General features: G+C 41.8%; 1 protein-coding gene across 5 annotated transcripts in view; it reads left to right on the forward strand.

The window, feature by feature from the left end:
* The window catches only part of arhgap17a (Rho GTPase activating protein 17a), a 215,293-nt gene that overhangs the window by 162,443 nt on the left and 29,203 nt on the right, over positions 1-23,647 (forward strand). For 4 of the 5 annotated variants that reach the window (XM_078558484.1, XM_078558485.1, XM_078558486.1 and 1 more), the window contains exons 10-17: positions 187-314; positions 4,929-5,040; positions 6,288-6,369; positions 6,504-6,584; positions 9,292-9,405; positions 13,973-14,064; positions 14,269-14,425; positions 22,510-22,734. In XM_078558484.1, coding sequence (XP_078414610.1) covers positions 187-314; positions 4,929-5,040; positions 6,288-6,369; positions 6,504-6,584; positions 9,292-9,405; positions 13,973-14,064; positions 14,269-14,425; positions 22,510-22,734 — 991 coding nt within the window. The remainder of the gene's footprint in view (positions 1-186; positions 315-4,928; positions 5,041-6,287; positions 6,370-6,503; positions 6,585-9,291; positions 9,406-13,972; positions 14,065-14,268; positions 14,426-22,509; positions 22,735-23,647) is intronic. The other variant, XM_078558487.1, reaches the window with a different exon arrangement.

The raw sequence follows: 23,647 nt of genomic DNA on the forward strand, positions 1-23,647 counted from the left end.
TGTAACATGTTGGCTTATTCAAGTAATCTGCATGCTTAATAAATAAATATTTTAAATAATACAGAGAGGCCATATTAAACTGGAACTTCAAGCAATCCTTGCAGCAAAAGATTTCTTGTGGAGATGATACTGTCAATTTATTTTGTTAATTGGTGAATTCATTTGCCTCTGCTTGATTTCACTTAGATACATGGACAGAGAAGCCTGCATTTGGAACTGCATTAGAGGAACACCTTAAGCGTAGTGGCCGTGAGATAGCACTCCCAATTGAGGCCTGTGTAATGATGTTGTTAGAAACTGGTATGAAAGAGGAGGTGAGTGTTGGTTGGTTAAATCATATCTGAATGTGATTGACTAATCAAAATTTTCATTTGCATTCTAAGGAACTGCAGCTCCTGCATCCCATCTCTTAACAATTGCCTTTCAATTCGAGGAACTTTAGGAACAGCAGGTCCTCGAACCTGTTCTATCATTCATTTAGGTCATGTCTGATTTGCATATCAACTCTACTTTTCTGCCTGTGAAAGAAAAAAGAGAGAGTCCGAGATGCATTGATATCTTCTCTCTGTGTGCTTCGCTTATGTAGTTCTGATTTAGTTTTCAACATGGGTTTAGTTTTATTGTAGGGCCAGTTCATGGAGTTTATTAAACTTACAATAGAGATTTTTATGCTTGATGTGACTAATATGTGACCTGGATGCAACAGCTTCAGCAATCTGGTGATATGAACATGCACAGTTATTTTTCTTAAGAGGGTTTGTTCATTCAACTGTTGAGTACGCTGGCACCTTACTCCAACTGCTGCTGTTGGAATGAAAATCCTTGCATAAAACGTAATATGTGTTAAGATTCTGAAATGTAGCTTGGAATATAAATGAATGGATATTACCACACCGATGCAAAGTTCTGGGTTCAAGTTTCTGGTACTTTGGATGATCTCAGCTGGGATATCTTGTTGCAATACTGCATTTGGCCTTGTGATCCCAGCAATGAAATGGGAGTAAGTGCAGCTCAGCTGAGAATGCACGTGTGCACATATTGTAGGAGAAAGAATCGGACATGACTGTGACACCAAATGATCTAGCACCATCTCAACCGTGTCCGGCCCATCTCCCACGCATCCGCCCTCACGCCTTCTCCTCCCTCCCAGAAACATGATAGGGTCCCCCTTGTCCTCACTTATCATCCCACCAGCCTCCGCATTCAAAAGATCATCCTCCGCCATTTCTGCCAACTCCAGCATGACGCCACCACCAAACACATTTTCCCTTCACCGCCCCCCGGTGGCATTCCGTAGGGATCGTTCCCTCTGTGACACCCTGGTCCACTCCTCCATCACCCCCTACTCTTCAACCCCCTCCCACGGCACCTCCCCATGCAAACGCAGAAGATGCAACACCTGCCCCTTCACTTGCACTCTCCTCACCGTCCAAGGGCCCAAACACTCCTTTCAAGTGAAGCAGCAGTTCACTTGCACTTCCCTCAACTTAGTCTACTGCATTCGTTGCTCCCAATGCGGTTTCCTCTACATTGGAGAGACAAAACGCAGACTGGGTGACCGCTTTGCAGAACACCTTCAGTCTGTCCGCAAGCATTACCCGGACCTCCCTTTCGCTTGCCATTTCAACACTCCACCCTGCTCTCTTGCCCACATGTCTGACCTTGGCTTGCTGCATTGTTCCAGTGAAGCTCAACGCAAACTGGAGGAACATCACCTCATCTTCCGACTAGGCACTTTACAGCCTTCCGGACTGAATATTGAGTTCAACAATTTTAGATCTTGAACTCTCTCCTCCATCCCCAACCCCTTCCCGTTTCTTCCCCCTCCTTTTTGTTTTTTCCAATAATTTATATAGAATTTTTCTTTTCCCACCTATTTCCATTATTTTTAAATGTATTTCCACCATTGTTTATTTCTACCTTTTAGTATTCCCCCAACCCCACTAGAGTTATCTGTACCTTATCTGTCTTGTCTTCTACTCTTAATTAGCACATTCTTTTAGATAATATCACCACCTTCAACACCTCTTTGTTCTTTTGTCTGTGACAGCTTTTGGTTATCTCCACCTATCACTGGCTGCTTGTCCCAACAAAACTACCCCCCCACCCCCTTAAACCAGCTTATATTTCACCCCTTTCCTAATTTTACTTAGTTCTGTTGAAGGGTCACGAGGACTCGAAACGTCAACTGTACTCTTCTCCGCCGATGCTGCCAGACCTGCTGAGTTTTTCCAGGTATTTCTGTTTCTGTTTTTGTTTTGTATTTCCAGCATCCGCAGTTTTTTGTTTTTATCTAATAAGGCTCGCCTTTTATTTGTGCACAAATGCCACAGTAACCTCAGGCGAGGGCAACTGCATGATTAAATGCAGATATCCAAACGTTGCTGTCAGAGGTGAAACTTACCTCACGAAAATGACATCTCAGTCAACATTGCAATGCATTGAGCAGCATGAAGTTTCTGTGTTTGCACCATAGATATGAGGTAAACGTGCCACAAAAAAATTAAGTGAAGTAATTTAATGTCTTTAAGTATAATGATGTGATACATGTTAACTGCTGCTAGTCAAACATTATGGCTCTGAAAATTACAAGTATAGAGTTTTATTCTTTCAGGTATTAATTGTTGGAGATTTTTAATTTTTTCTACTTTCTTTTTCCTCTTTATTTCTTTCTGTAATTGATTTGTCATTAAATTCGCCATTCTAGCTTACGCTTTCTTCTCAGTCATTGCACTGTTAATTTTACAATGCTTCAGTCTGATTGTTGTTTGCCCTGTACACTCAGATCCCAGATGCCCTGTAAATGGTGCCGTTTCGTTTCCATATCGCACCTCCAGCGCAAAATATTGTTGGCAAGAGCTAGCCTAATTAAAAGCAGACACTATGCATGGGAGATTTTGGGCCATGTAGATATTACTGGGAATATCTGCATTTGGAAAGTGCAGTTTGTAAAGATATTCGAATGTCAAGAGACATACCTGCGCAGAAGAAGGCCATTCAGCCCATCATGTCACTGGCAGTCATTGGTACAGCAATCCAGTCAGTCCCACTCCAATCCCCATATCCCTGCAAGTTTATTTCCCCCCAAGTGCTCTTCCAGTATCGTTTTAAAATCATTGATCATTGGCACTTCCGCCACCCTCCATAAGCAGCAAGTTCTAGGTCATTGCCACACGCTGTGTATAAAAGTTCTTCCTTAAACCTCCATCTCTTACCCAAAACCATAGATCTGTTTCCCCTAGTCCTTGTACCATCAGCTAATGGGAACAGCTTTCTTTGCCTACCTGTCATAATATTGTACATTTCAATTAGACACTCCCTCAACCTCCTTTGCTCCAAGGAGAACAACCCCAACTTCTCCAACCTAAACATAGAGCTAAAATTCTCCCTTTTATAACCGTTCTGGTAAATCTCCTCTACACTTTCTCAAAGGCTCTCACATCTTTCCTAAATTGTGATGACCAGAACTGGATGCAATACTCTATTTGGGGCCTAACTAGAGCTTTATAAAGGTTCAGCATACTTCCCTGTTTTCTGTACACAGTGCATCTACAACCCAAGGTCCTATATACTCTAACTATTCTCTCATTATGTCCTGCCACCCTTAAAGAACTTTGCACATGAAACCCCCAGGTACCTCTGTCTCTGCATACTCTTTAAAACTGTGCCATTAAGTCTATATGGTCTCCCCCTTTTCCTTCTAACAAAATGCATCACCTCACACTTCAGCATTAAATTCCATCTGCTTGCCTGCCTATTCTGCTAGCCTATGTGTTCTGTGGTAGTCAATTGGTATCATGCTCTTTGTTTGCCCCACCTCCATATTTGCATCATCAGAAAGCTTTTGACATTTTACTTTGTATTCCAAGATCCAAGTCATTTATTTATATATATATATATATATATATATATATATATATATATATATATATATACATATCAAAAAAGCAATGGCGCTAGCACCTACCCTTGGGAACACCACTGTCTCTCATCCTCCAGTCATTTGCCACAACTTGCTGTTTTCTGTCCTCAAGCCAATTTTTTTTGCTGACATTGACTGTCCTCAATTTTGTTAACCAGCCTTTAAAATGGTTCTTTGTGAAACACTTCTTAAAAGCCATATTGGTACCGTCTGCTGCATTCTCCTCATCAACCTTCTCTGTCACTTCATCAAAAAATTCATTTAAGAGTAGTCAAACACAATCTGGATCTCCTTAATTAATTCAAACTTCTCCACGTGTTCATTTTTCCTTGATTATTGATTCTAAAACTTACCACTGATGGTAAATTAACCAACCTGAAGTTACTAGCTATGATCTTGCCCTTTCTTTAATAAGGATGTCACATTTGCCACCTTCCATTCCTCTGGCACCTTCCCACATCTAGGGAAGTTGGAAAGTTTATGGCAAGCCTTTCCGCTGTCTCCACCCTACATCCCTTCACAACAAGCTATGCAGCCAGGTGATTTATCCACTCTTAAGCATAGCCAGCCTTTCCAGTACATCCTGCTTATCAATTTTCACCCCATCTATTACTTCTACCATCTCCGCCTCTGCAGATTTTTGTTAGTATCTTCCCCTTAGTAAGCACTGATACAGAGTGCTCATTAAGTATTCCAGCCTTGCTCTGCTCCTCGAAGCATATGTCATCACCTTTGTCCCTAATAGGCTGTACCCCACCTCTTACTGTTGCTTACTATTTACATGTTGGGAGAAAAGTTTTGGCTTCCCTTCTTATGTTAACTGCTGTTTCTTATATTCTGTCTTTGCCAGTTTTATTTTTGTCTTCACTTGCTCTCTCAACTTATTGTATTTGGCCTGGCTCTTGCTTGATGAGTTCACCAGACATGCATCATTTAAAAAAAAAATTTCATCATATTTTCTATCTCCCTCGTCATGTGCGATGGTCATTTCCCTGTTGTAACTCAGGGGCTGTTCCGAATTGCTGCTGGAGCCTCCAAACTGAAAAAGCTAAAAGCTGCATTGGACTGCTCTACTTCCCAGCTTGAGGAATTCTATTCTGATCAACATGCTGTTGCAGGTAGGTAACTTGTGTAAAGGCCAAAACATTTTGGCGATAAAATTGAACTGCTTAGAATTTTACTAGAATTTAAATAGTTTTTTTTATCTTTTCATTGGATGTGGGTTTCACTGGCAAGGCCAGCACTTACTGCCCTTCCAAAATTGCCCTTGAGAAAGTGGTGGTGAGCTGTTGATTTAGAATGTTGCAGTCCATGCAGCTGGTGGTACTCCAGTGCAGCTCTTTAGGGAGTTTCAGGATTTTGACCCAGCGACATGAAAGAACGGCAATATGTTTCCAAGTCGGGATGGTGTGTTGCTTTGAGGTGGACTTGCAGATGCTGTTTCCATGAGGCTACTGCCTCTAGGTGGTAAAAGTCATGAGTTTGGAAGGTGATGTCGAAAGGAACCTTGGTGACTTGTTGCAGTACATTTTGTATATGGTACACACTCTAGCCATGGTACGCCATTGTTGGAGGGAGTGAATGTTTAACGTGATGAATGGAGTGCTAATCAAGTGGGCTGCTTTGTCCTGGATGGTGTTGAGCTTCATGAATGTTGTTGGAGATGTGCTCATCTGGGCAAGTGGGAGGGTATTCCATCGCAGTCCTCTTGCTTGTGCCTTGTAGATAGTGGAAAGGCTTAGGGGAGCCAGGGGGTGAATTACTTGCCACAGAATATCCAGCCTCTGACTGTTCTTGTAGCCACAATATTTATATGGTTGATCCAGTTAATCTGGCAACACCCCTGGATGTTGATGGTGAGGACATTTGAAAATTTGCTATGGGTGAACACTGACATTTTTGGGATGGAGTGATGTGGTTAAACTCAACAGCCAAATAAATGGATTTTAATTTTCCACACAGGAAGATTAGAGTCTGGCTAGAGCAGGATGGAAATGGTGGAGTGGAATAATTTGGGGAAGAGCTAGCAAATTAGTGTGACTGTTCTTTAGACTTTAACCACACCCATTGATTGGAAAGGCAACAGCAGATTGGAACATTCAAGTACATTTGGAATAGAAACTCTCAGATGGGGCTGGTTTAACAATGTGCTGACAGTAGTCACTAGGCTCCCACATGAAGAATGGATACTTGGGAGAGATCCTGGAAGGCTGCTGGTGGCATTGGAACCATATCCTAGCATAAGTCAGCAACTTTTGGTAAGGGGGCAGCATTGAAGAATATCTAGCTCACAAAATAAATCACTGCCAAATTTAGATGTGCATGATGAGTACCTTCCTGACGGCCTTTGTCTCTTTGCCTTCAGGTGCCTTGAAATCGTACCTGAGAGAGCTGCCGGAACCTTTAATGACATTCCAGCTTTATGATGAATGGGTCCAGGCTGCAAGGTGAGGACTAAGCACGTCACGTTGCGTCATTTTACCCTTGTGTTTCATTCAATGTTGCGTTTGTGTAAATAAAGTGTGGATATGTTGAACTGGCAACTTCCCAATGACTACAACTTAGTTCTATACTGTCACAGTGTACCAGAACCTGACAAGAAGTTACAAGCCCTCTGGGTAACCTGCAACAAAATGCCAAAGTCAAACAGTTCCAACTTCAGGTACATGTTCTCAATCTTAAAATAGAGCCTAGTGAAATGGTATGTCACAATTGAGATTTGAACAATGTTACTAATCAACAATGAAAAAAATACATTCTTGTAAACATTTTTTTACATTCTATTTCCCATAGCCAGATTATTTCCATTGTTTGTATAATTCTGAAATCGGATCTTGGCATACAATGCGGCTAGAAAAATATAATGGTAGTAGTTAAGCAAGTTAGAGACCATGAGTTTCCTATGTCGCAATAGTAACTAAAAGACAGGAGTTTACCTGATTTCCAAATGGAGGTCGGGAACTACAAGTCCTGACGTGCCCCAGACAATTCTGCACATATGCAAATTAGGAGCAGGCAGCGCATGTGCAGTTCAGCATTGAGACACCTTCAGGCCAGCCACAATGCCCATGCGCCCTTGTGAGGAAGAAAAACGGCGTGAAAACTTGATCACGAGACCCAGGAATAGGCGCCATAACACAGAGGAGCCCCAGGACAGGGAGAGGCCCCATGGAGGTAGAGTGAACCCGGGATGGGGGAGGACCAGGGAAGGAACCACCAATAGGAGGAGACCTTCTGTAGGAACCACTGGGGAGAGGAGCAAAGAAAGGGGCCCCAAGCCTTAAAAGTGCAGCTGTTGGCTGGCTCTTAGTAGCAAGGGCTTGGGAGCAGCCTTGGAAAGCTGAAACGGCAGCGGAAAGTTGGTGACTCCATGCTGTGGGCTGCTGGGGCAAAGGTAACCCTTTGGAGCAGTGGTGTTCTGCTTGGTGTGGCTGAAGAACTGGAGTTGTGCCTGGGAGTTGGTGTTGGAGTGCAGACTCGGGAATCCAGGAGAATGTAGTCTCAGGAGACGAGATTGAAACCCTGGGAGGTGAGCAGTCATTGAGGCAGTCCAAGTCTGAGTGAGTTTTGGAGGGAATTCAGAGGTTAGCTCTTTGAAGGTGAAGACTGGAAATCCCTCGTAAGGGAGACAAAGTTTGAAGGAGATTGTTTCACTCTCAGTGGATACTGATAGCTGGATGGATTGCTAAGAAATCTATGGGTTCTGTCTTGGTTGCATCAGCCTCGTATTGTGCAGTGTAGTGTGTTCGACCATAGATTGCCTGTTAATTCACATGTACCTTGTTACTTCTGGATGTTAGAGTATAAAATAAATATTGTAAATTGTTTTACTTTTCTGATTTTGTATAGTAAAGTTTATTTTATTTGTTCAAAACCCATGGAATCTTGTAGCTTTATTGTCTTCCCAAGTACCTGGGATCTCAAGCTTTGTCTATTTTAAACAAAAAAGTTATTGGTCCCTAACTGGATTATACCTAATACTTGTTCTGGTCCAGGATCATGACACTGTAAAGAGTTTTAGGACATCCTGAGGTGGCAAGAGGCAATCTAAAAATGCATATTCACTTTTCTCTATTAAATCCCACCATGGCAAGTTGTGAAATTGAGCTCAATAAATCTGGTGATCTGTAGGCATGAAAACTCACATTTTTGAAAAACTCAATTTATAGACAAATATCTTGTAGGGAAAAGAACCTGCTACTACCTGACTTTGTCTGGCCTACATGTGACATCAACCTTGCATTGCATAGTCAACTTTCAAACTAATTTCAACTAATTACTGCCAATAACAAAATTAATGGAATGATATATTATTTAATCATCATTTTTCCATTGAAATGAATTGGTGAGGAGCAGGGTATCCCTACAATGCCAAATGCATTGAAATGAAAAAGGAAGGGGGAAGTGGCCTGCATGATAAGGGCGAGGGATGAGTCCCAGATTATATTGTCTATTAAAATAAATGCAGACAGACCATAAGGGATCATTTGCGGGATATTTAATTTAGAAGTGCTGTTTTAGTATTTCATGAAGTAGTGTGTTGTACTTGAGGCTCATCTGTGAACATGATGCTCTGTTTGAGGTTACCTTATGGATATTCTACCCTGTTTGATTGGGGATCCCTTGTGGTCTATCTGTGACTTCCCAGTGGGCTTTGTGCCCTGTTTGAAAAGGGCTCCTGGATGGGCACGATGTCCTGTTTTGGGGTGATGAGAGCTTCCCATTGAATATCGTGCCTGTTTGTGCAGCTCCCTGTTGGATACTTTTTCATGTTTAGGAGACTCTTCACTGCCAACTCAAATGTCTCATGAGTCTACTCCCCTTTATTAGTATGGATTATTGACTTGGCAGTGTTACTAAACTCCTCTACATGCCATTTATTTTAATGGACAGTATAACCTGGGACTTCCCCCTAGCCCTTGCCATGGAGACTACTTTCCCTTTTCATTTTTCGTTTCAATGCAATGGCATTGTGGGGCTAACCTGCTCCTCCCCTATTCATTTTAGAGATAACCCCTTCATTCCATTAGTTTTGTTTTGGGAACATTCCATTCAAATTAAGTTGAAAGTTGATTATCTTGCTGTACCTTGGTTGTTGCTTTGTTTGGTAATGATTAGTTTATGTAAATAATTGGATTCAGTATTTTCTGCAGGGCTATCTGTATTTAACTTCTTTAATGAGTACACTTTTACAGTACATTGAGAAGAATCTGAAGAATTGTGAAGCTAATAAATTCTTCTGTCATGGAGATGATAAAGATGAATACTAAGAAATTAAGTGAAAGATATGTCAGTGTTTGTAAATATGAGCATTCATGCAAAATGGAGGTGTTCTCAGAGGTGTAACCTAAATTGTCTTTGTTGAATAGGTATCTTATAAAATTTCTCTCAAAACTTGCACAGAATAGTGACATCAACAAAATGACTCCAAGCAACATTGCAATTGTGTTGGGGCCCAACCTACTGTGGGCTAAAAATGAAGGGTAAGAGCTTAATGCTTTTATTATGGTGAGGTGCTGGCTAGCCTTAATTTTTGTGGCACTTTTCTTATTAAGGCTTAATGATAAAAGAGCTTATTAAATATAGAGGACAACAGAGACCTAGTTGCAGCAGAACTTGAGTTTGTTGGAATTGAGCCAAAGTTGATGCAATACTTTCTCTGGAACACTGATCGCTACTTTAAAGCCAAGGTATTTTAGGAATAAAACTGCAAGAATCCTTAACAACCAGCACGAGGATATTACAAAGAAATCCATGGGCGAAATGATTGAACTCACTATATTAATGGGTTATTCATTCTTTGGTATGCTAATGGTCTCTCTTAAATGCACTGACTTCTTGCTGGGATACAATCCTATGGGCACCAGTTGCTGTCTTCTATTCTGTCTTCACGTGTGAGCTTGGAGGGTATTTGATTGTGGCTGTATCAGAACTTAGCTTGGTCACTGAAAAATAATTGGAGTTGAGTCAGAACTAAGTGATCCCACAACCATGGATCAGATCAAAGCTCTCTAGTTCTGCCACATCTAGTCTTGGATGGTGATGGACAATTAAACAACTAATGGAAGGAGTAGACTCCATGCTACAACACTGGCATCTACCTGTCAATGTGGAAAATTGTCTAGGTATGTCCTGTATACAAAGCAGGACAAATCCAACCCAGCCAATTACTGCCCCATCAGCCTACTCGCGATCATCAATAAAGTGATGGAAGGAGTCATCAACATTGCTATCAAGTGGTACTTGCTTAGCAATAACCTGCTCATTGACACTCAGTTCGGGTTCCGTCAGTACCACTCAGCTCCTGACCTCATTACAGCATTGATTCAAACATGGACAAAAGAGCTGAACTCCAGAGGTGAGGTGAGAGTGACTGCCCTTGACATCAAGGCAGCATTTGGCAGAGTGAGGCATCAAGGAGCCCTAGTAAAGCTGGAGTCAACGGGAATTGGGAAAACTACATTGGTTGGAGTCGTACCTAGCACAAAGGATGATGGTTGTGGTTGTTGGAGGTCAATCATCTCAGTTCCCAGATATCACTGCAGGAGTTCCTCAGGGCAGCGTCCTAGGCCCAACCACCTTCAGTTGCTTCATCAATGACCTTCCTTCCATCATAAGGTCAAAAGTGGGGATGCTCGCTGATGATTGCACAATGTTCAGCACCATTTGCGACTCCTCAGATACAAAGCTGTCCATGTCCAAATGCAACAAGACTGGGACAATATCCAGGCTTGGGCTGACAAGTGGCAAGTAACATTTGTGCCACACACTGCCAGGCAATAACCATCTCTAACAGGAGAGAATCTAACCATCACCCCATGATATTTGATGGCATTACCATCACTGAATCCCCCACTCTCAACATCCTGGGGGTTGTCATGGACTAGCCATTTAAATACTGTTGGTACAACAGCAGATTAAAGGCTAGGAATTGTGTGACAAGTAACTCACCACCTGACTCCCCAAAACCTGTCCACCATCTACAAGACACAAGTCAGGAGTGTGATGCAATACTCTCCACTTGCCTGGATGAGTGTAGTTCCAACAACACTCAAGAAGCTTGACAAAGCAGCCTGCTTGATTGGCACCACATCCATAGACATTCACTCCTGCCACTACTGACGCACAGTGGCAGCGGTGTGTACCATCTACAAGATGCACTGCAGGAACTCACCAAGGCTCCTTGGAATAGCACCTTCCAAATCCATGACCTCTATCATCTAGGACAAGGACAATAGACAGATGGGAACACCACCACCTGGAAGTTCGCCTCCAAGGCACTCGCCATCCTGACTTGGAAATATATTGCCACTGTCGCTGGGTCAAAATCCTGGAACTCCCTCCCTAACACCACTGTGGGCATATCAAGCTTACCACCACCTTCTCAAGGGCAATTAGGAATGGGCAATAAATGCTGGCCTAGCCGAGATCCTATGAATGAATAAAAAGAATCCTCAATGCTGGTGGGGTCCAGCACATCAGTACAAAGGACATGGCTGAAATGTTTACAACCATCTTCAGCCAGAAGTGCAGAATGGATGAGATGTCTCAGCTTCCACCTGAGATCCCCAGAGCCACAGATGCTGGCCTTCAATTTGATTTACTCAAAACGAAATCAAGAAAATGGCTGAATGCACCAAATGCAGGTAAGGCTGTGGGCCCTGACAACATCCCAACTGTAACGCTGAAGACTTGTGCTCCAGAATTAACCATACCCCTAGGCAGCACAGCTACAACACTTGGCATCTATACGATATTGTGGGACATTGCCAAATGTGTCATGTCCACAAAAAGCAGGACAAATCTAATCTAGCCAATTACCTCTCCATCAGTCTACTCTCAATAATTAGTCAAGTGATGGAAAGTGTCAAATTCACCAATGACCTGCTCATGGCTCATTTTGGGTTCCGTCAGGCCCACTGAGCTCCAGATCTCATTACAACATGGAGATAAGAGCTGAATTCCAGAGGAGAGAGAGATTACACATTTACAGAAAGGCAGCATTTGTCACAATGTGGTGTCAAGGAGCCCTAGTAAAATTGAAACCCATAGGAATTGAGGAAATCTCCATTGGCTGTAATCATGTCTAGTTATGGTTATTGCAGGCCAACCATCTCAGCCCCGGGACATTGTTGCAGGAGTTCCTCAAGGCAATATCCTAGGCCCAACCACCTTCAGCTGCTTCATAAATAAAAACAGAATATGCTGGAAAAACTCTGCAGGCCTGACAGCCTCTGTGGAGAGAAACAATTAATGTTTTGAGTCCGTGTGACTCGTCAGAGCTAAAGAGAAGAAGAAACGTGATGGATTTTACACTATTTAAGAGGGGGTGGAGCAGGTGAAGCAAGATAGAAGTTCAGGGATAGGTGGGAGCTATGACAAAGATGTCACGGGCACAAGACAAAGGGAGTGCTTATGGTTGTGGTCAGGACTAAAAAAGGTGCTGATAGTGGCAGAATGTGTTAATAGCAGAACAAGGATGAAAGCACAACATAGAAACAAGTGACAGATGGCCCTGTTAGGGGGCAGTGTTGGGGAAAAGGAATTTAAAAATGAGGAATAAATAAAAATGAAAAAAAATGGATTAAAAAGGGTAGAGATGGAAGAGAGAGTTCATGGTCTGAAGTTGTTGAACTCGATGTTAAGTCCTGAAGGCTGTAAGGTGCCTAATTGGAAGATTCTTCAACACTGACCTTCCCTCCAACATAAGGTCAGAAGTGAGGATGTTCGCTGGTGACTGCACAACATTTCGTTCCATTCCGTACCAAAGCAGGCTGCGTCAGCTGCAGCAAGACCCAGATAACATTTGGGTCCCAGCTTATCAGTGGCAAGTAACATTTTCACCACACAAGTGCCAGGCAATGATCATCTCCTAGGGAGATTCTCACCATCTCCTCCTTGACGTTCAATGGCAGTACCATCATTGGATTCCCCCATCATCACCATCCTCGGGGTTACCATTGACCAGAAACTTAACTGGACCAGCCACATAAATGGTGTGGCTATAGGAGCAGATCAAAGCTGGGAATTCTGCAACAAGTATCTCACCTCCTGACTCTCCTGAGCCTGTACATCATCTACAAGGCACAAATCAGGATTCTGATGGAATACTCCCCTCTTGCCTGGATGATTGCTGCTCCATTGACACTCGAGCTCAACACCATGCAGGACAAAGCAGCCCACTTAATTGGCACCCCATCCACTACCTTAAACATTCACTCCCTCCAACACTAGTGCACATTGACAGCAGTGTGTACCATTTACAAAATGCACTGCAGCAATTGCCAAGTCTCCTTCAACAGCATCTTCCAAATCCACAATCTCTACTGGCTAGAAGAACAAGGCCAGAAGGTGCGTGGGAACACTGCAACCTGGAATATCCCCTCCATCTTTACTTGGAATTATCTCAGTGTTCTTTCTCTGTCACTTTGTCAAAATCCTGGAACTCCCTCCCAAACAGCACTGTTGGGTGTATCTGCACCACATGGACTGTAGCAGTTCAAAAAGGTGGCTCACCACTACCACCTCAAGGGGAAGGAGGGATATGCAATAAATGCTGGCCTTGCCAGTCTACCCCTGCTCCTAATTCGTATTTTTGTAACTATGTTCCTCCTTCCCTTTGCGGGGGGGGGAGGGGGGGCTCTAGCTTGTGTAGGCAGGGTGATGGGAACACACACGTACACATGTGCTCACATGCACTCTATCACACATGCACAGATAACGCACACACGTGGCTTCTGAGCTTTTGATTTATTTGACCTACTTTAATTATGTTAATGGTTCTGTATGGCAAGCTCAGAATTGTCAGAGTAGCTGCTGCAATAGAACTCATGATCCAGCTCATTAAATCATGTCAATATTTCAGAATTTCTGAAGGTAAGACATGCGCACAAATCCCACTGTGTCTATTTATTTGTGTCCTCAGAGGAATATTGCATGTCTTAAAAGCTGCAGTACAGATATCATGTAGATGATTTTGGAATCTCCAATATGAACAAGTTGTGCACCCCTGAACACTTATAAATTTGCATCTATTTTTGTCCTCCTCAGAACGCTGGCAGACATGGCCGCAGCTACCTCTGTCCATGTAGTTACGATCATTGAGCCAATAATCCAGCATGCAAATTGGTTCTTCCCAGATGGTAAGTACTCGTTGGTGTCATCTTTTTGTGTTTGTTGTTTGGCAATATAGTTACAAGAATGTTAATTGTGCCATTTCTTTTCACTGATTCATGAGTTTGTGAATTGATTTTAAACTGATTTAGAGACTGCTGTGCTACACTTGGACACTTTTACTCCTTTCACAGGAAAGAATTAAATTGACCTTTTTACTGTTGTTTTAACAGATTTAGATTTCAATGTCTCAGGCATGTTTACGCCAATGACTCCTGCCAATCACCTTAATAATTCTTCCATGTTTGGAGGTGACTATGACAGTAGCACACTGGAGAGGAAGAGGCCTGTAAGTGTGGCAGTAGTTGAAGATATACTGAAAAAAGACAGGTATGCTTGCAAGTATGAAGGAAACAACTTGAATTTATGCATGAATTTATTTACGCTTATGAGTAGTTTATGGGCCATACGGTTGGACAGAGTCTTAATCAAGAAGTAAGAGGAGCTTCGACAAAGGCAATGCAGTAACCATGGGGGAATATAATCTTCATATAGACTGGGCAAATCAAATTGCCAAAGTAGGTTGGGAAGATGAGTTCATGGAATGCATTCAAGACAATTTCCTAGAACAATGCATCGTAAAACCAATAAGGGCAGAGGTTATTTTAAATATTGTCGTGTGTGGTGAGGCAGGGTTAATTAGCAATCACATGGTTGGGGCTCTTTTGGGGAAGAGTAATCAAAATGTTAGAATTTCATATTGAGTTTGAGAGTGACGTACATAAGTCCGAAACTAGAATATTAAACTTAAATAAAGCTAATCGCGTAGGTGTGAAGGGACAAGGTGGCTAAGGTATGTTATGAAATTATAATAATAGGTAAGCAATGGCAAACATTTAAATAAGTATTTCAGAATTCTTGATATACTTTCCATTGAAAAATAAAAACTTTTTGGGAAAAGTGATCCATCTCTGGCTAACTAAAGAGGTTAACATTGTATTAGGTTAAAAGAAGAGGCTTATAATATTGCCAAGAAGAGTAGTAGCCAGAGGTTTGGGAAAGTTTTAGAGATCAGGGAAAGATGATCAAAAATTGATAAAAGGAGAAAAATAGAATGAGAGTAAACTAGCAAGAAATATGAAAGCAGATTGTAAGAGCTTCTATAAGAATGCAAAAAGAGAATGGTGAAAGTAAGCAATGGCCCCTTAGAGGCAGAGACAGGAGAAATTATCATGGGTAATGAGGAAATTGCAGCAACGTTAGACACAAAATATTTGCCTAACTTCACAGAAGGTGCAAAAAACAAATAGTGGGAAAGCAAGGGTCTAATGAGAGTCGGGAGCTTGAAGTAATTAATATTAGTAAAGAAAATGTGCTGTAGAAATTAATGGAACTGACATCTGACAAGGCTGTTGAAACTGATGTCTTACACCTTGGTGTTCTGAAGGAAGTGGCTGCAGCGATAGTGAATGCAGTGTTGTAATTTTCTATAATTCCCTTTTCTGGAACAGTGCCAGTGGATTGGAAGAAAAAAAAAATAACCCCTCTACTCAAGAAAGGAGAGAGAGCAGGAGAGAGGAATTGCAGGCCAGTCAGCCTGACACCAGTTTGCTGGGAAAATGCTAGAATACATTATTAAGGAAATGGTAACAGGCCACTTAGAAAATCATAATATGATTAGGTAGAGTCAACATGGTCTTCTAAGTTTTTTTAAGAGTGTAGCTAGCAGGGTAGATAAAAGGAAACCAGTGGATGTGGTATATTTGAATTTTTGAAAGGCATTCCATAAGGGGCCACACAAAGGTTTGTTGAAATAGCAAAGGGCTCATGGAGTTAGTTGTTCACAATCTATATCAATGACTTAGATGAAGAGACTGAGTGTAATATATCCAAGTTTACAATGAGACTGTAATGTACCCAAGTTTGCTAATGATACAAAGCTAGGTGGAAAAGTAAGCTGTGAGGACACAGTCTGCAAAATGATATTGATAAGTTAAGTGAGTGGGCAAGTGGAGTATAATGTGGGGAAAGGTGAGGGAATTCACTTCTGGTTGGAAGAATATCAAAATTTTTTAAATGGTGGGGAAGTATTAAATGGTTCTGTTCAGTGGGGTTTTGGATATTCTTGTATCCAAAATACAAGAACACAAGAAATAGGAGCAGAAGTTGACCATATGGCCCATCGAGTCTGCCCTCCACCATTCAATACGATCATAGCTGACCTTGGGCTTCAACTCCACTTTTCCACCCATTTCCCATATTCTTTGATATGGCACAGGAAGTTAACATGTAGGTACAACAAGGAAGGCAAATAGTATGTTGGCCTTCGTTACAAGGGAGTTGGATTACAAGAGTAAGGAAGTCTTGCTGCAATTGCACAGGGCTTCAGGGAGGCCACACCTGGAGTACTGTGTACAGTTTTGGTCTCAATATGTAAGGAAGAATATAAGGAAGCCTTAGAAGGGATGCACCAAAGGTTTACTAGATTCTATCCAAGGATGAGATTGTTTTGTGTGGGGAAGTAGAATGGTCCTATACCCTCTAGACCTGAGAGGTGATCTCACTGAAGCATATCTTGACAGGGTAGATGCTGAGAGGCTACTTCCCCTAGCTGGAGATTTTAAAACTAGCCGGCATAATCTCAGGGTAAGCAGTTGACCATTTATGACAGAACTGAGAAAATTCTTCACTCAGAGAATTGTGAATCTTTGGAATTCCATCCCTCAGAGGGCTTTCGATGCTCAGTCATTGAGTATATTCATGCTGAGTTCGCTAGATTTTTGGACTTTAAGGGAATCAAGTGACATGGAGATGTGAGAATTGAATGGGAAAGTTACATTGAAGTCAAAGATCAGCCATGATCTTACTGAATGGCGAAACATGCTAGAGGGGTTGTATGGGCTATTTGTGCTCCAATTTCTTACATTCTTGTGTAGTATCACATCATGCATGACCTTGGAATATCCCAATATGCTTTTCAATATATTTTATTTGAAGTGCAAGTTGTTGTTATTATGCAACAGCCAATTTGTGCACAGGCAATTCCTACAATCAGCAAATGAGTAAATAACCAGTCGAACTGTTTTTGATGATGGCAGAACAGGACCGTGGGAGTGCCGCCTCTTTGTAGGGGTATTCGCTTGTACTGAGGGGGAGAGTTTAAACTAGAGTGTCAGGGGGATGGGAAGCTGAGTGGGGAGACACGAGAGGGAAACAAAGATAGAAATGAGAAACAGAAAAATAGAAAGCAGAAGTGGAAGGCAGAGGAAACAAGGGCTAGCAGCAATAGGGCCATAGTACAAAAAAGAATGTGTAGAAATGTTAAAAAGGCAAGTCTTAAAGGCACTGTATCTTATTGCGAATGCACTGTGCATTCAGGTAGACGAATTAACAGCGCAAATAGATGTAAACGGGTACGATATGATTGCAATTATGTACTCATGGCTACAGGGTGAACAAGGCTGGGAACTGAATATCCAAGGGCACTTGATATTTAGGAAGGACAGTTGAAAAGGAGAAGGAGGTGGGGTGGTGTTGCTTGTTAAGGATGAAATAGGTGCAATAGTGAGAGAGGATATTGGCTCAAAAAAATCTAGATGTAGAATCAGTCTGGGTGGAGCTAAAAAGCAGCAAGAGGTGGAAAACATTAGTGGGAGTTGTCTATAGGTCTCCAAACAGTAGTAGTAAGGTAGGGGATGACCTTAAACAGAAAATTAGAGATGCATGTAACAAGGGTGCTACATTAGTCATGGGTGACTTTAATCTTCATATAGACTGGTCAAACCAAATTAGCAATAATACTGTGGCGGATGAACTCCTGGAGTGTGTATGAGATGGATTTTAGACTGGTATGGCACAAAACCAACTAGGGAACAGGCTATCCTAGATTTGGTTAATTGAGAAGGGGTTAATTAATAATCTCGTTGTGCGGGGCCTTTTAGGGAACAGTGACCATAACACGATAGAATTCTTCTTTAGGATGGAAAGTGAAGTAGTCCAATCCAAAACTAGAGTCCTAAATCTAAACAAAGGAAACTACAAGGGTATGAGCTGTGAGTTGGCTAAGATAGATTGGGGAACATAGTTAAAAGGCATGAAGGATAGGCAATAGCCAATATTTAAGGAATGAATGTATATATTGCAACAGGGATGGGCAATAAATGCTGGTCCAGCCAGCGAAGCCCACATCCTGTGAATGAATTTTTAAAAAGTTATACATTCCTTTCTGGTGCAAGAACGCAACAGGAAAAATGGCCCAACCATGGCTAACAAAGTAAATTAAGGATACTATTAGATCCAAAGAGGAGTCATTTAAAGTTGCTAGAAAAAGTAGCAAGCCTGAGGATTGAGAGCAGTTTAGAATCCAGCGAAGGTGGACCAAGAGATTGATTGAGAGGGGAAAAATAGAGTATAAGAGTAAACTTGCATTGAACATAAAAGCAAACTGTAAAAGTTCCTCTCAGTATGTACAAAGAAAAAGGTTAGTGAAGACAAATGTAGGCCCCTTACAGTCCAAAATGGGAGAATTTATAAATAGAGAACAAGGAAATGGCAGAGCAATTAAACAACTACTTTAGTCCTGCCTTCATGGAGGAAGACACCAATAATTTCACAGAAATGCTAGGGAACCAATGGTCTAGCGAGAAGAAGGAATTGAAGGAAATTAGTATTACAAAAAAAATAGTGCTGGAGAAATTAATGGGACTGAAAGCCGATAAATCCCCAGGGCCTGATAATCTACATCCTAGGGTACTAAAGGAGGTGGCCATGAAAATAATGGTTGCGTTGATTGTCAACTTCTAAAATTCTGTAGATTCTGGAACAGTCCCAGCAGATTGGAGGGTGACAAATGTAACCCCACTATTTAAAAGAGGGAGGGAAAAAAGAGAATTACAGACCAATTAGCCTAACGTCAGTAGTAGGGAAAATGCTCGAGTCATCATAAAAGATGTGATAACAGGACACTTAGAACAGATCAGTGGGATTAGACAAAATAAACATGGATTAATGAAAGGTAAATCCAGTTTGACAAACCAACTGGAATCTTTTGAGGATGTTACTAGTAGAATAGATAAGGGAGAACCAGTGGATATGGTGTATTTGGATTTTCAGAAAGATTTTTATATAAGTCCCACGTAAGAGGTTAGTGTGTAATATTAAAGCACGTGGAATTGGGGGTAATATATTGACATGGATTGAGAATTAGTTAGCAGACAGGAAACTGAGTAGGAATAAATGAGGCGTCTTTGGAGTGGCAGGCGGTGAGTAGTGGGGTACCGCAGGATTCAGTGCTTGGGCCTCTGCTATTCACAATATGTATCAATGAGATGGATGAGGGAACCAAATGTAATATTTCCAAGTTTTCCGATGACATGAAACTTGGTGGGAATGTGAGTGGTGAGGAAGATGTTAAGAGTCTTCAAGGCGATTTAAACAGGTTAAATGAGTAGGCAAATACCTGGCAGATGCATATAATGTGGATAAGTGTGAAGTTATCTACTTTGGTAAGAAAAACAGAATGGAAGAGAATTATTTAAATAGTGATAGATTGGGAAATGTTGAGGTACAAAGGGGCCTGGATGTCCTTGCACACAATCATACAGGTGCAGCAAACAGTTAAGAAGGCAAATGGCATGTTGGCCTTCATTGTGAGAGGACTTGAGTACAGGAGCAAGGATGGCTTACTGCAGTTGTACAGGGCCTTGGTGAGACCACACCTGGAGTACAGTGTGTAGTTTTGGTCTCCTTACCTCAGAAAGGACATACTTGCCATAGAGGGAGTGCAGTGAAGGTTCACCAGACTGATTCCTGGGATGGCAGGATTGTCAAATGAGGAGAGATTGGACTGAGTAGCTTGTATTCACTGGAGTTTAGAAGAATGAGAGGGGATCTCTGAAACATAAAATTCTGACAGGGCTGGACAGACTGGATGCAGGGATGATGTTTCCTCTGGCTGGGGGGCCTAGAACAAGCGGTCTCAGGATATGGGGTAGGCCATTTAGGGCTGAGATGAGGAGAAACTTCTTCACTCAGAGGGTGGTGAGCCTGTGGAATTCTCTACCACAGAGAGCTTGGAGGCCAAGTTGCTGAATATATTTAAGAAGGAAATAGATTTCTAGACTCTAAAGGAGTCGAGGGGTATGGGGAGAGAGTGGGAGTATGGCACAGAGTTAGAGGATCAACCATGATCATATTGCAGGCTCGAAGACCCGAATGACCTACTGCTGCTCCTATTTTCTATGTTTCTCTTTTTTTCTGAATAGGGCAATGGGAACTAGTAGTTCATTTCAACAGGAGGTGGGAGCCCTGGTCTAATGTTTAGTGTGAAAGATTGCACCTCTGATAATGTAACATTTAGCACTGCACTGAAGCACCAGCCTGGATTTTATGCCTATATTGCTATAGGAGTTTGGTCCCACAATCTTTTATACTGAGGGGAATTTTTTATTTTATTCATTACCGGGATGTGGGCTTCGCTGGCTGGGCCAGCATTTATTGCCTGTTGCCCATCCCGAGTTGCCCTTGAGAAGGTGCTGGTGAGCTGTCTTCTTGAACTGCTGCAGTCCATGTGGTATAGGTACACCCACAGTGCTGTTAGGAAAGGAGTTCCAGGATTTTGACCCAGCGATAGTGAAGGCGATATATTTCCAAGTCAGGATGGTGAATGACTTGGAGGGGAACTTCCAGGTGGTGGTGTTCCCATCTATCTGCTGCCCTTCCCCTTCTAGATGGTAGTGGTTGTGGGTTCGGAAGGTGCCATCTCAGGAGCCTTGGTGAATACCAATTAAGCTAAGCTAACATAAATTTGGACGCATGATAATAAACTTTTTATGTATATGAAATATATGCAACAGCATCTAAGATATCAGGCAATCAAATATGGGGTGTTCCATCACAGGTGTAGCTTGCCTATTCACCAGTCTGAGCTAGCCACACCTACTGCAGCTCAGACTGCAACAAGGCTCATCAGTTCCAGAATGACTGGACTTGCTGTTTGGTGCGGGCTGGTCTGGTGTATCGCCCCACAACATGTTCAGTTTTCTGCAATTATATAAGGAACCTATTGACATCGCACTGAACCAGGGAAGCTTTTGCTCATTATGCATCTTGCAGTTTTATATTCTCCGTGTTTCGTTGTCTTTGCCAAAAAAATTCAGTTTTTCTTTTGAGGTCTCTCATTAGGGTTGCAGTTTACAGGAATGCCAAAATTTTTTGCTGGAGAATTTTTCACTTCATTCTCCATTTGTATACCTTTGCCTCACTATGTTTGATATAATTATAACACGTTTTTCCTTTTATAGAAAAAATTACCAAATGATTAAATATTAAACATTGGAAGAGATATGTCTGTTTATGTATAGTTTGTCTGTTATTTACTTAGTTTTTAAACAAGAAAATGGAAATTCTTGGTTCATGTAAATATTATTCGATGTGTAACAAACCCATGGGCTAGCTCCAGCCTGTCACAGAGAATCCTCTATGCCGAGTGAGTGGCATTCATGGTATCATAGCCTTTATTGAATTGGCATATAGGCTGACACTACTGATGCTGAGCCCTGAAATGGGCAAGGTGTTCTTTGCAGGGTGCAGAAAATTGTGTGAAGACCTTGATCACAATCGCCGTGCCTTGTTTGTACAAGGTAGTCATGAGGATTCTATTGAATGCACATGGTGGTGCTGTAATTCCATCAGATAAAACTTGGGAATTGTTTCAAGTGAGTGAGCTGTACTCAGCTCTGAACTTCACTGCTAATTGATTCAAGACAGTTGTTTTGTTGCAGGTAGCCAGTAACTCTTCTCTTTGTGCCCCTCCCCCCAAAACAAAATTTCCCCTCCTTGCAGCATAAGGAAGGTATCAAGGTATTATAATTTGAGCTCTCCCCACTTTTAAATGTTTTGCAGGGTGCCTCTCTTCTATATGGCTGATGGTAAATGCAATGTGTTGGTGCATGTTCCACCAAAAGCCCTGGGCATACAGACAGCAGGCCTAAAAGGCCTAGCATGATCTGTTTGAGCAATTGAGTCCATGGCATTGCTGCCTGAATTATCATATCTGACTTGGAATTGGTGTGCGGATGACGTGTAAAATGAAGACACAAATCTTTTAGCACTTAATGACAAGTAGTTGGATTTTTTTAACCAGCTCTTTATTTGCCTTGTTGACTCCATCCTGGCTGGAAAGCAGCTCAAATGGACAGCCTGTAAATGTTGCTTATTTAAACCCCAATAATTCTCCACATCTGCTTGCGCTTTTTTGAAGTTGTCGTGCTCAAGCCAAAGCATTCAGTCGATGAACTACATGGATTAACTTGCATCCTTAGATCATGACTAAAAGCTTTCTCACATCTGTCTAAGTTTAAGCTTGTTTGTGCTGTGCGTTCTTCCCTTGTCTAGCACTGGATTGTACCTGTCTTTGAAAAACTTTGTTAGCTGTGTTTTGCATGGTCTGTGTTCACTTTCTCTTCTCTCTGTAGCCTGGGTGTAAAAGTTATTGAGCCTCAGTTGAATCCTCGTAGAGCTGCCACTCTGATCAGGAAGCACACTTGCCCAACTGTCCAGCCGCCTCCCCCTCCTATCGAGGCTGTACCTATCAATGAGCAGCAGCCATCAGGGCTGGGCCCTGACTCTTACCCAGCAGCTGCTGCTGTTGCTACTGCTAGTGTGACTGAGCCTCAGCCTCAAGAAACTGATGAATACAGGTAAGAAAATGCCACTTGAAGACGTACTAGAAACGAGGCAATTAAGGGAAATCTAGGAGCCTCCGTCATTCACCAAATGTAAAGGACGATCAGCCATATAGACAAGATTTGAGGATGTGTCTTCTCCCACAGCAATCGTAATCCTGATGTAACCAGCAGAACAGGCTTGAAGTTGAATTTCTTCTGTTTCCTATGTACACTGTCATTCTTGACTATCATCCATGTTATGCATTGAAGCAATTGAGTGAAAGTAAATTCACATAATTGTTACAGGATACAACAAACTAAAACCTACTAATGTTTCAAAATAGAATATTTAAGAATAATAAAAGGCTATCTGATCCTTCTAATATCCCACTTGTCTGGCTGAGTTTTGAATGTCCCTAGTCTTTTTGTCTCCACTACCTTGCCTTGCAGATTATTTCCAAGATTCTTCATTATTTGAGTAAAGAGATTTGGAGATTAATTTTGGTTTGCTATGGGATTAGTTTTTGATTGTCCCAGCATTGAGCCTCCTTGTGTATTGTAAACCTCTATGATTCTAGGTCATAGAGGTGTTGAAAATTTGAGTTGGTTTGAATAATATAGGTAGAGAAAAAACTGTTTCCATTAGTCTTTGAGTTGGTAGTCAGAGGGCATCACAAAATAAATTGGAAGGAAAGTTTAGGATATTTATGCAGAGATGCTCTACCAGAAAGTGTTAGAAGTAGCATTCATAATACCCTTTCAGAGAAATGAATACAAATTTGAAAAAGAAAAATATAAAAGGGTATAAGGCAGGTCTGTGGAACAAAATGGATAGCTCTTTCAGTAAACTAATGCAGGCATGATACAAAGTCCTCTTACTCTAATCTGTTTGAAATTTACTTCTCATGTATTTTGGATTCTGCTCCCTTATGCTACTGTCCTGCCT

This window comes from Cetorhinus maximus, chromosome 15 (assembly GCF_964194155.1).
Source record: "Cetorhinus maximus chromosome 15, sCetMax3.hap1.1, whole genome shotgun sequence".
NCBI lineage: Eukaryota > Metazoa > Chordata > Chondrichthyes > Lamniformes > Cetorhinidae > Cetorhinus > Cetorhinus maximus.